At 44.3% G+C, this 13,360-nt stretch overlaps 1 protein-coding gene across 1 annotated transcript; it reads left to right on the top strand.

Annotated features, from left to right (window-relative positions):
- The first annotated feature begins 155 nt into the window (after positions 1-155).
- Positions 156-11,565, top strand: Exd2 (Exonuclease 3'-5' domain-containing 2). The gene is made up of 3 exons (XM_075704248.1): positions 156-1,301; positions 7,266-7,507; positions 10,648-11,565. The coding sequence occupies exons 1-3, from the start codon at positions 363-365 to the stop codon at positions 11,276-11,278; spliced, it is 1,812 nt and encodes a 603-aa protein (XP_075560363.1). The 5' UTR covers positions 156-362; the 3' UTR covers positions 11,279-11,565.
- Positions 11,566-13,360: the final 1,795 nt, after the last annotated feature.

Here is a 13,360-nt window from a genome sequence, read left to right as displayed (position 1 = left end):
TTCCTGTTACATTTCTATTCCAGAAACCTGCAGCTAATTTATGTGAACTTCACTTGCATTTTCTAACAAATATGCTTACAAATTATTTTTTTTTGCGTGTGGGCCCTGTGACATCACCGAGAAAGCTTCAATAGGGAATATAAATGTAGTGCATCTGTCCACTTATACGTTTAATTTATCATGTTCATTTGTCTACGAATTGCCGTCTTCCGTTTCTGCCACGTGCTTCTGTTATGGTCGCTTACCAATCGTCTCAACGTACCTTTTGTGTCTTGCGGTTTCTTGTCATTTGATTGACGATGCTGCTCCGGACTGCGGACAACGATGATGCCACATTATACTAGGGCATTCTGTAACTCTGGATGCGCGTCATAAGCTCTACCATGGGCACCGGTTCCTCGCATAACCTCGTCGTGCTCGCTGCAGGAGCCGCTGCGTGTGTTGGACTCGGCGCGTACCTGTTCGAAAAGAAGTTGTACAAATACTTGCGTCGCGTGTTTCCCACGAATGTCTTTGTGTGTTCCTCTCTCGACGATTTCAGAGAAGTGGAACCTCTCTTTCTGGCGCTGTGTCGCCAGTCCAGCGTCCTGGGGCTCGACTGCGAATGGGTGAGCGTCGGCAAGCAGAGGCGAAGAGTCGCCCTGCTTCAACTGGCCCCGACGAGAGACTTCAGCGTACTTTTGAGGCTCTGCAAAGTGTTTCCAGACGCTGCCGCGGACGTGCAGGAACAGTGTCTTTCTACCCTTCCCGAGTCGTTGAGAGACGTGCTCAACGACGACTCCATCATCAAGCTGGGGGTGGCTGTCTGCGATGACGCCGCCAAGCTCCTTCATGACTACGGACTGTCCGTTCGCGGTTGCGTCGACCTGAGACACGTGCTGCGTTCTTTTCCCGAGCTCCGGCACTATCCCCTCGGCGGGCTGAAGACGCAAGCCCGCACGATTCTCGGCGTACAAGCGGACGACTCCAAAGTGCTCACGTGCAGCAACTGGGAGGCGGAATCGCTTAGCGCGGCCCAAGTCAGCTACGCTGCGGCCGACGTCCTACTTTCCGTGCAGATTTTCGACCAGATAATTCGAGACAGGCTGACGCTCACCTCTTACTGGCCCGGCTGGTATCGCCGGCTCAGGGCTGAAACCCTGGACGCCTGCGAACAGCTCCTAGACGTCCCTTTCTCCAAGCCGGGAAGGAACTTGATCGAAAACGGCGCGTCCGCTGTGCCCATAATGCCGAAGAAACTAGGCTGCTTTCGGTCGTATATGACGCGCAAGACTCCGCTTTACGACAACTGCATGTTACAGGTAAAGATTTCAAAGGCGAGAAGCTTAAACCAACCTTGCTAAACTGATCTTAATGCCCTACTAGGAAGTGGTAGGCAGCACTTCGAAGCAGTCATATTAAGTTTGAAGGTTGGCACAAAGAAGCTTCATCGTGTACCACAATTTCTCACAGTTGAAGTAAAATCCAAGTTTATTAATTAGTTTTAGTGGAAAGTGTATACATACATACAGACGTGGGGGAGACTCAGGCATTCAGTGTAAGGCTTGTGTTGTGGTTTATGGTGGCATGGACGGTCAAAGTGTCGACGAACTTCGTAATTGGCTATAAGGCACCCGTCTGGCACATTTATTGTACCCGAATTGCTGTCGATCAGACACACCCAAATACCAAAAAAGCTATGTCAATGCAGGCACACTGTAAGGACTGTCAATTGGCGCATTGTCGGGGACCACTGTTGGGCGCACATTTGTGGTCTGTTCGATTTGCCTACACATTTTAGAGTGCAGTTCTTGGACGCCCATTCGTGCGGCAAGCGTCGAGGCTGGAGTAACCGAGCGAATGAGCACAGCAAAGGATGAAAGACTGTGATAGCAAAGAGAGCATGAGGAGGAAAGCGGAGGAAGAGGGTATGGTGAAAGTGTGAGAAGAAAAGCATAGTGCCACGCAAGACGAGCTCTGCGGCGACAAAGGCTACGAGATGGCGCCAGAGTAGCACGTGTCAGACGTATGGAGACGAAGTCTGCATGAGCAGAGGTCTGTCTGTGGCAGCTGCTTCTCACACGCTGCTTCTCGCGATCTCCCGATTAGCGAGGAAGTCCTGCCACACTTCGCTCCATTCGCAACGTGCCGCACGAGACCGATTGTCCGCATCAGCCAATATATAACGAAATGAAAACACGTATAGAGGTGCACTCAAATTTCACATTAGGGAGTATCCTAATCGTCTGTGAATTTTTTTGTCACGAGATCGCTGCACAGTGCCAAATTCGTGAAGCACCAGTTCACAAATGCAGCCATAGTGTAATACTAAGGTCTTGTGGAAACAAACACAAAAGTGCCATCGCAGGGCAAATTTTCTGCTTCTACGTTTGCATCTTGCTCCTTTCAGTTCTGGCATTGTCCAGCGTGTGCTGCGATTGCATTGGCAATGCCCATTTTTGACAGATTTTACTTCTTTCCAGCACTCCAACAGCACAGAGCAGTATAACAGTAGTTGTAATGCTGACACATAACCTGGTCGGATGTGAAGAATTGGTCACCTCAATATTGTGAAGACGTTGAGTGAGACTACATTGAAGTCGATTTTAAACACCTTTTCCACCTGTCTTGGTACACATCCGAGAATCACGTACGAACACTGGCTTCCCTCGTGGACATGGGTGCCGTCATTGCCCATTAGCGGCATTTCTGTCAACAGCACGGTCCCATTTCTTGCCATGTCATCTACTGCCATGATACCAGAAAAATTGTCTGCTGCTTTGTCACTGCATGACATCGGCACTGACAGTCCCAGCAGGGCAGAAAGTTCAGGAACTGGGCCTGAACTGATCTCTGCCTTCTTGTGCTTGTCCGTTTTTGTGCGTCATCTTTTTTCCAGAGTTTAAAGGGTACAAGTTAAGTTCAGGATTTTCTGTTTTTAGTTTCCTGAAGTTTGGTAAACTTTTCTTGATTCTTATTTCTACTGAGAAATTATATATCTATAGTTGTCTTTTTGTGTGCGAATATCTGGACCACTAATTTTGCAGATGCTGGAACTTGCTGTATAATTGCAGGTCCTGGTCTTCAGCACTAGCTGTATTCAGCACACAGAATAACAAAGTTTTTGAGAAGCAGTCTAGCTAGGGCACAATGGCTTATGGCACTGACTATGGAGGGACATAGTGAGTGCATTTGGCATTCTAATGCAAATTCAATACGTCTTTATCGTCAATACTATGCGGGTACAAAGCTCCAATGTATAAAGCAGAAAAATTGACATGTGTAGCTGTCATCCCACATACCCATCAGTAAATTTGCCCAGTTTATTCCACAGCATGAAAATTGCAAGACCTGGGCCAGGCCTGCCTTGCCCCCACTGCATACATTGGTGCCTGTAACATTGGTGGGCAAAACAGACACAGAAGAGAGGAAGAAGAAAGTCGACATTGCTTTGGTGGCAGGCTGGTTTTCAGGCATCACACTTCGCCTTGCTCCATGCATCGGAAAGTGTGGGAGCTGACTGCTGCATATTGATTGTTATCTTCCCTCCCTGTTAAATCTGCTTTCACTGACCCTTGTCAGTCAAAACTGAATTCTCCCCCCCCCACCCCCCAAAAGAAAATCAAGAAAACATTTACATTTTTGTGTATTTTTTTTGTTGTTTGTTGTTCTTGGTTTATACTGAGGACACTGAATTCTGTGTATAAGACAATTTACTTTTGAGGCACTTCATATTAATTCAACAATGGACGCATGTTAAAGTATAATGGATATGCAGTTGTGAAAGTGCATTTTTTAGAACTTGAGAGAATGACTCTTCGGTTTACCAAGCATGAAGGTACATTACCCACGAGTGCAGAGGCACAGCTGGTGGTAGTGGCATGAAGGGAAAGCTCCTAGCTTCTGAAGGGAAAAAGAAATTACTTTACGTGCCAAAACCATGATCCGATTACGAGGCACACCGTAGTGGAGCGAGATTAATTCTGACCGCCTAAAGTTCTCTGTCGTGCACCCCAAATCCAAATACCACGAGCAGTTCTGTGTTTCGCCGCCATCGAAATGCGCCCACCGTGGCCAAAGTTGCACCTGCGCCTTCACAGCTCCACGCCATAGCCATGTAAGATATTGTGGCAGGTAGTCGTGAGACTTAAAAGAGCGGATGACCAGCGCATTGCAATGCTTGTGCGGGCAGCATGATGTGCAGTGAGGGATGAAACTATGGAGCGATTGGGCAGAAAAAAAATGAAGACAAAGGCTGGTAATACTGCTGTTATTTTCTTAATCTTCGTTTTGTACACATATTTACATCCAAGCACTTTCTTTTTTTTTTCATAACTGTGCGGACTAGAGGGGCAGGTTGCTTAGATTTGAAGCTAATAAAATGATAGTGCTAGCTATGTACAATAAAAATGAAAACCTCGTGGTTGATCAATTGGTTGATCCGGCGGAAATGCATTGGCATTAGCCCGTTTCCCCTCTGCCTATGCCTGATGCATAGCAGGGTGCACCTCACACTTAGCCCGCTACGCTTCTGCATCGCCTGCTAATCGACGTTGGTGTTCGTCCTCTGACTATGCAGCACGCTTTTGGCACATCAGCTGTTGTAGCCAAATTAACCTTGCGAGCTTCCTCTGATTTGGCCTAACCGTCTCGTGGCATAACCGTCTCTAGCCTCAACCTTCTTTCGGTGACATTCCTTGGCACACCTTTCCATACGGCTAGTTGATGGCACAGCATCTATCTTGACCTAATCAAAAACATGCGCCTTCACAAGACATGTCTGGACCTGTGGAATGCCACAAGCAATCTGTGAAGTCTGCTGCAGTGTGCCACAGTGCGATTCCCTCTTCCCTGGTGGTCTGCTAGCTGCGAGCGCTAAGCGTGATGTCACACACTACCTGTATTCCTAGGAGCTCCTAAGGTGTGATGTCACACCGCCCTCTCCCTCTTTCATATCCCTCCTTTGTTCCTCCATCGCACACTCCCCCCCCCCCTCCACTGTTTCCTCATCACCTACACCAGGAGGTGACCGACGGATGCTGCCGGGTTTTTTTTAATAAGCATTCTAATGCTGACACATTGAGGGACCTTTCGATATATGGATATGAAGAGACACTGAAAAGTCAACAGTTGAAATTGTAAGGACAGCTATGGTATGGTAGCTAAATTGCTGCTTGCCATCTCTGCGCTTATATATAGTCGCTGATTTGAAGCAGCATCCTTTATGTTGCTCAAGATGCTGTTTTCGGCAGCCCTGTTTGCCACACTTCACAGACTTCACTGTGACTACCACATTCAGAAACCATGCAGGTGTTTGCATTTTGTAACGGGTACAGCCTCGCTGTCATCTACCCTTCATTTGTGCTGGAAGGAAACCCTGAATAGATGAACAGGTGAAGGGCTTCATTCCAAACTTTCATTATGAAATAAAGAGCCCCCAGTACTCTGAAAAGTGTCTGAAAATCCGGGCACTGCTCTGGCCATGGTTGCCAACTGCTACACAGGGTGCTCAAATAAATGTTTCTTTATGGGTGCGGTGTGCGCTGCAGAGAAGTGTGTTGTACACATGCCACAACCAGGCAGTACCTCATGCGGCCTGTCTTGAGTTGGGAATGCTGCAATTTTTCTACAATTTACCCTGCACTTTGCCTACAATACTTCTTTTCATCGCACTTTTCCATTTGCTGTAAATGGTACTATGCAAACATATTGCGCAGACCGTTACACGCATCATGTTGGTACGTCGGAGTATAAATCCAGAAGTAGGTAAAGATATGGTGATCGCCATGAAGCTTTAGGGTTTAAGAAGGCGCATGGATTCCAGAAAAAAAAAAAAAACATTTTTGTTGGCTGTTGGGACATAACATTTTCATGAAATATTCAACCTTGTGTACATATTGCAAATATATAATTCGCATTTTTTCTAAATCAATCCATACAAAAGTTAAGTTTTTTTTGTGTGTGCAATAAGCTTGAAATGTGAGCTGTAAGAAAAGTGCTGCAGCAAGAGAGCTGAAATTGAGGAGGTATGTTTTTCAATGTCTAAAAAGTACACTTTGGCATTTTTAATTGTTTGTATTTTAGATGAAGTCACAAATTTCTAAAGTTGCAACTTTGCAAGAGTGTATATTTGTTGGTGATTACTACAAGATTTCAAAATGTTACCGGGTCCTAAAACACTATATCGTAGTGCTTCTACACACTCTCTCTACCATTCAGGCAAAGAAAAAAAAGGTAAATTACTAGCAGAGAGACAGTGCCGCTCCCAAAATTTGCAAGAAAAACATGAAAAACTAAAAGGCAATGATACACATTTCATGCTACAAAACCAGGTTGCTTTCTCGTAAAGCAGAATTGAAGGGCTTGTTTTTAGCAGGAAAGCAAGCTGGAAAGAGTCGTTCTCAAGTGAGACCAAAATGGTGTGGCTCTGATGAGCAGTTTTGGAATGGTGAATAGAACAAAGAGGGCCATTCTCACCACTTTCATGAGCAAAACTGTGTTTCATAGGATAAATGCCTTCTTTCCCTCAACAACGCATTGTCTTGTGCTAGGTTCTTTTTTTTTTTGCCAGATGCGCAATGTGTAGATAAAGAAACTATTGGAAATGAAAAATTTTGTTTTTCTGCGATATCTTTTTGCCTCGACGACCCATGTCCCTAAGATGCTAATGAGAGGGCAAACATCGGGCAAGAAACATTTGGAAGATTGAAACAAGTCGGAAGGTCACGTGAAGATGGAGGCTTGAAGTGGTCTAACAAGCTTCATCAGGGCAGAAACTGCTTTGAGTTGCTGCCCTGACGAAGGTAAGTCCCCTTGTTGAAATCCTGGCTCCAGCAAAATTCCTTGTCCCACCACTGTCAAGTATGGAAAATTGGCGTGACATAAGTAGAGAAGAATCCGTGTGACATAAATTCAAGATTGGTACACAGCCACTGGATAGCGTAGGCTATGGTGTTGGGCTGCTGAGCGGGGTCGCGGGGTCAAATTGTGGCCACGGCGGCCGCATTTCTATGGGGGCATAATGCGAAAACACCCGTGTACTTAGATTTAGGTGTACGTTAAAGAACCCCAGGTGGTTGAAATTTCCGGAGTCCTACACTACGGCGTGCCTCATAATCAAAGTGGTTTTGGCACGTAAAACCCCATAATTTAATTTTTTTGGATAGCGTAATTATGTGCTTACAACAGACCGCAAGTAATTGAGATTAATCATCCATCATTGTGGTTGGGAAACGAAACTACGTCCGCAGCATTGCATTTTCACCTCGCTGTGCCTGTGTTTGCAGGCACCAGATGGTGAACCACTCAGCAGCTGCAACTACAAGAAGGTCCAATGGTACATTGACAAGGGCTTGGGAAGAATCGTCTCCCGCGATGACGAGCCACTAGCTGTGCAGCTGAACTTTGAGCCATCCAACAGGCCAGTGCTCGACAGCCAATACTACACGCAAAACAAGGACAACCTGTGCGTTGTCTGCAGCTCGACGCGGTCTCTTGTGCGCAAGAATGTTGTTCCCCATGAGTACAGGTAAGGGCTCCTGGAGCGTGCCAGAGTGGAAGCTTGGGCAAGTTGGTTCGACATCATCATTAGGATTAAAAGAGTGCGAAATGACAGGACCCCAGACAATGTGTGTGTCTTTCTTTGTTTGGTCTCCCATCATTTTGCACTGTTTTAATACTCAGTTATTCTGGAGCATTGTTTCCCTCCTTGACGGTGTGCTTTGAGATGACGCTCTTGTATGTGTCCTCTGCAGTTAAACAGAGTCTCCTGCCTGAAAAAAAATGTTTTCCTGGTTAGTACAGTTAAGGATTCCTGGAACACAATTGGATGCTCTCCTTCTGGCTGTGTCGTGGGATGTTATTCATAAAAAGGAAGGACTGTTCTTACATGGATGTTGTAAGAAAATGGTGAGGTGACAGCCTAGGCAGCCTCATAAAACCAAGTGTAGTTATACATTGTGCTGTCGTTTCCTTAAAGAGACACTAAAAGAAAACTTCGAGCTGTATTAGTAAGTTACCCTTCTACTATACCCAACAAAGTCACTCTTATTGTGTGAAGGGGCTTGGTAAGAGAGAAAAGACACATAAACAAAAAGTGTGTGGCAATCCTTAAATAGAATTCCCCCACTAGCTTTCCATGACATCATGGATTTTGACAGCGTTTGCTCAGGCCTAGTGTTTCTTTATCAGTAAGCGTAAACTACATTGTATTTTAGAAATGCCAAAGACTGAACTTGGCAAGTTTCAAAAAATTTTATTCAGTAATAATGGTACAAATGTGCAAAAATACTTTTAAATTTGCGGCTTCATGTCAACACACCAGCACTAGGATTTCGGTGCGAAATTCAAGAAATTCGGTGCCACGGAAGCTTTAGCTCGGGGCTAGCTGCAATACTGACTATTCAAGTATATACATGTAAAACACAGAAACACTTTTATAAGGCAGCCCCTGAACCAATTTGAGTGAAATGTGTTGCATTTGAGAGAAAAAAAAGGGTTTTAGTGACTGTAGGAAGCAAAATATTTATTTAAGGCTTTAAATTCTTTTGCTTTGCATAATTAATGAGCACTAAAAACAAAAATAGCATGAAGGAAAGGGAGGGTGGACACGAGACAAGTGCCACTCTTAAACTGTTTATTGCACAGCGTCGTCATGAAATATATAAACGTGATACGTGCATACATATGCACGTTAATGAAAACAGCAAAAGAAAAGTGTGACTATGGGATATACTTATTGAATTCCTTACAGATATTTATACAAATTGGTATGCTAAAAGAAAATTGAAATACAATGTTTACAAATCTGTAACACTGCATACACACAAAAAAGCTCACTGCTTTGTAAATTACATGTGTTGGAGCATCTAAAGCAGACAAATTTGTTACATGAATTAGCAGCTTACATGAAATTTTTATAATGTTTATGAGGGTTTTGCAGCAGCCCTGCTCACAAATTAGTGGCATTATTTTAAGGCAGTGCCCAATACAACAATTTTGGCTGCTTTTGAGGTATTATTAAATTCAGTTTACAGAATTGTGATATCTCATTTTTATTGTAGAGTTATGAATTGTGAACTTGATACATGGGATTTTTCTTAAAGAATTTCAGAATTTCTAACAATTTGCATAACTAATAATCTGTTGTGGAATATGCATGCTAATTATATTACTGCTAATGCTAATCACATGTTAGGATATGGTCGAAGTAATTTTTCTAGTGTTCCTGCTTCTGCAAAACTGACTGTGCAAAACCCTCGTTCGCTCAAAGCTAGATTACGCATCTGCCATTTGGGGTAACGTTCAAGCATCATTAACCTTTACTCTTAAAGTGATTCAAAATCGAGCATCTCGCTTTATTTTATCTAACTATTCCCGCCATTCCAGTGTAACATATATGGAATAAACCCTGCATCTTCCAGATCTTTCATTATGCCGCAGATGTGCTGGCCTTTGCCTATTCCACAAGGTTTATCATTCCAATCACGTGCTGAAGAAACAACTTCTCAACCCACCTTTATATGTTTCATCCCAATCTGGCCACAGATATAAAGTTCCCATCCCATCCTGCCAAACAAACAGGTACCATAATTCTTTTTTGCCCAACACAAGTGTTAACTGGAACCACCTTCCTGCTTCCATCATTCACATCACAGATACATTTTCATTCAAAACAGCACTCTATAACGCTATCACGACATTTTTTCTTTATATAATTGTCTGCATAATATTTTGCTTTGTTACCACTCCTTTCTGTAGTGCCTTTGGACCTTGATAGTATGTATGTATAACAAATAAGTAAATAAATAAATAAATGTTTTGAAAAATTTATGGCATAAATAAACAATTCACCTTCTACAGCTACTAGATTTCGACTGTTTTTGTTAAATACCACAAATCTTATCTAATTCAGTGCGGTGGTTGCCGAGAAAAACTATTTCTGAGTTCTGATGTATTTAGATAGGAGCCCCTGAGCCATAGCTTCCTCTGAAGGCACAAATATAGCCTTGCATCTCCTCCGGCATACCACATATGTCACACAGGCGACACCTGGATCACCAAAAATTTGATCCCTGTACAGTTTGGCGCGTTGAACATGGCCTGCAGCAGCGTGCTGATTTGCTGTTGCTGCAGCGCATGCTCGCGAGTGCATATTTTGTTTTGCAAATGCACTAACTCAGCGCACCCTCTTCAGTATTGGAACTGTAGGCCAGCATGCTGCAGTCCAACCAAGCTAAGGCACGATACGCTGTGGTCCAGCAACGAGAGCATGAGATAAGACATGCTCTATTGCTGCGCCGGCTGCATCAAAGCGTGTTGAATGCCGTCAGTTATATTGCCTGCACCAGGATGCTAGCCTGTGTAGAGCATCCACTTTTTCGCCAACATAAGCGTAACTGCGTGGTGCATGGCCACGTTGTACCATACTCTATCCACACCTTTGAGCCTCATTATGAAAGGCAGTGCCAATGTCTTGGAGCAGAGAAGGTGCACCGGGGATGCTTACCATGCACTGGAAAATTCCAGCGCTGTGTAGAACTGTTGTTTTGAGGATTGTTAGAAAGGTGAGCTTTGCAAGTCAAATTTATTGTAACCAAGGGGTCTACTGCTGAACACCACTGCCGTAATAATGGGAAAACTGAATCATGTCCTCTTTCACGTTTTCAGGAAATATTTCCCAGAGATCATGAAGAACCACATATCGCACGACATCCTGCTGCTATGCCTCCACTGTCACCAGATCAGCAACCTAAGAGATGGAGCACTTCGCAAGACACTGGCCAAGGAATGTAACGCACCCATCGAGAGCGGGGATGTAGGAAAAGTGAGAGACGATCATCACCTGCGGAAAGTGCGTTCGGCCGGACGTGCTTTACTGCTAGCACGAAAAACGCTTCCCGAAGACAGGGCAATGGTTCTCGAGAATGTCCTCGAGAAGCACTTCGGTGTTGACGAAGTTACCGACGACATCATTAAGACAGCGTCGGAAATGGACACAAGGATTTACAATGAGGAGTTTGTTCCACATGGCTTGAAGGTTGTGGAACATTTCAAGAGCACAAGCGGACTGGTCAGCTTTGAGATGAGGTGGAGGCAGCACTTTCTGGACTCCATGAAGCCCAAGCACATGCCAGCACTATGGTCCGTAGATCACCATCGTGAGGTGCTGGCGTTAAAGTATGCTCAAGGCAGGGCAAAGGATGCAACCCTGTCGGAGATCGGCATCACTCAGGAGTTTGTAGACAGTGTCCTAGAGAAACTTGGTGTTGCTGCAGAAGACTTGAAGAAGAAAGACTGATGACACAGGGACACTCTGGGGTTGAAAGGGACCACTGTTATGTTTATTCCTTTGGTTGCAGATAAAGTGAGTATCTACTCTAGGAACACTGTGAGCTGAGCAAGTTTTTAAGGTGTCATGGCAAAAAAAGAAAAAGTTAAGAATTGAACAGGAAAGAATGAAAAGAAATAAGCGACTGAAGTGTGTAGTCGCATATAAAGATTTCATCGAATGCAAAGTATTTCTGCAAATAATCTGCACTGATTACAATTTTTTAGCAGTAAATGCTCGTGATCTTCTTTCTCGTTCTTGCCTGTTCTATACAAACTTTCTGTTGCCATGGGTATCACCTACTAGTCAATGCCATATAAGTGTGCTGTGGACCTCTCATTCCTTTTTTTCACATGTTAGGTTTGACCGTCATGCACCTGGAGCTGTGTGAAAAGCTGTGAAGGAAAGAAAGAAAAGATTTTCTTCCACATTTAAACCCTTCAGCATGAATTCATTTCGAAGCCCCCGTGCCGTGTGAACCACCCCCACAATGTTGCTCTTCCCATCTCTGTCCTCTTTCTGTCCCCTCTCCTCCTTGACCAGGCTGCTGACCGATGCTCAGGTGTCAGCCGTGCACTAGGAAATCACGGGTGCGATCAGCAGGCTTTCCTTTTCTCTGTCATTCAATTTCTCTTTCTCTCCTCTCTGTCACGCTGATCTTTTCTTGTATTCGTTCTTGCTGAAGACAGCTTGCGGACACTGGAATCGCCTTCCACCCTCTTTTACTGCCACAGAAGATGGACAGTCACCCGCAGCACGTGGGATCCACAGATTTTTCAATTATATGCACTTGCAACTATCTGTACGCAACCTCTATGAAATGACCTCCATGCCTTGAAGGTATTATAATAAATAAATAAATAATATCGACACACATTTTAAGTTGTAGAAACTGCACCACTGGCTTTAAGCAAACAGAAAGTATCATCATCATCAGCCTATTTTATGTCCACTGCAGGACGAAGGCCTCTCCCTGCGATCTCCAATTAACTCTGTCCTGTGCCAGCCGATTCCAACTAGTACCTGTGAATTTCTTAATTTCATCACCCCACTTAATCTGTTGCCGTCCTCGACTACGCTTCCCTTCTCTTGACACCCATTTTATAACCCTAATGGTCCACTGGTTATCTAACTTGCATATTACATGACCTGCCCAGCTCTTTTTTTTTTTCATAATGTCAGTTAGAATATCGGCTATCCCCATTTGCTCTCTGATCCGCACTGCTCTCTTCTTGTCTCTTAATGTTACACCCAACGTTCTTCGTTCATCGCTCTGCGTGGACCTTAGCTTGTTCTCGAGTTTCTTTGTCAGTCTCCATGTTTCTGCCCATATGTTAGCACCGGCAGAATGCACTGATTGCGCACCTTTCTTTTCAGTAATACTTCTTGGGATTGGCAGGTGGTAGAATGTGACATATCCTTTCTACAAGTTACAAAGCACGCTCGAGTGGTCGAAATCCGAATGCATTTCCTAGAACTTCAGTACAAGCACTTGTGCATAGAATTCTACACAGACGCTTCCAAGTCACATGCCGGGGTGCACTATGCAGCCATTGGTCCATCCTTCTCGGAATCTGATTTACTGCATCCAGAAGCAAGTATCTTTACAGCCGAGGCCTACGCGCTATTGTTGGCTGTGACGCATATAAGAAAATCAAAACTTCAAAAAGCAGTTATATATACAGACTCCCTAAGCGTTGTGAAGGCCTTGATGTCACTCTATAAGCACAAAAATCCAGTACTTACTGACCTCTATTCCCACCTGTGTAAAGCTTATCAATCTAATCAGCATATCATTATATGCTGGGTGCCTGGCCATAAGGACATCGAGGGTAATGTTCTGGTGTACGAGATGGCCACATCATTTGCATCACTTGCAGTTAATCCTACCCCTGCTGTCTCTGTCACAGATCTGAAGCCTTTCTTACGAAAGAAACTTCGAAACCACTGGCATGTGGGATGCAAAAACAAATAATAAGCTGCTGTGTGATAAAGCCACAGTGAGGTTTTTGGCCCTCTGCAAAAAAATCACGGTAAACAAATGTCCTATTC

Source organism: Dermacentor variabilis, chromosome 9, assembly GCF_050947875.1.
Source record: "Dermacentor variabilis isolate Ectoservices chromosome 9, ASM5094787v1, whole genome shotgun sequence".
Lineage (NCBI taxonomy): Eukaryota > Metazoa > Arthropoda > Arachnida > Ixodida > Ixodidae > Dermacentor > Dermacentor variabilis.
Note: the sequence above shows the minus strand (reverse complement) of the source record. Positions and strands in the feature narration are given on the sequence as shown.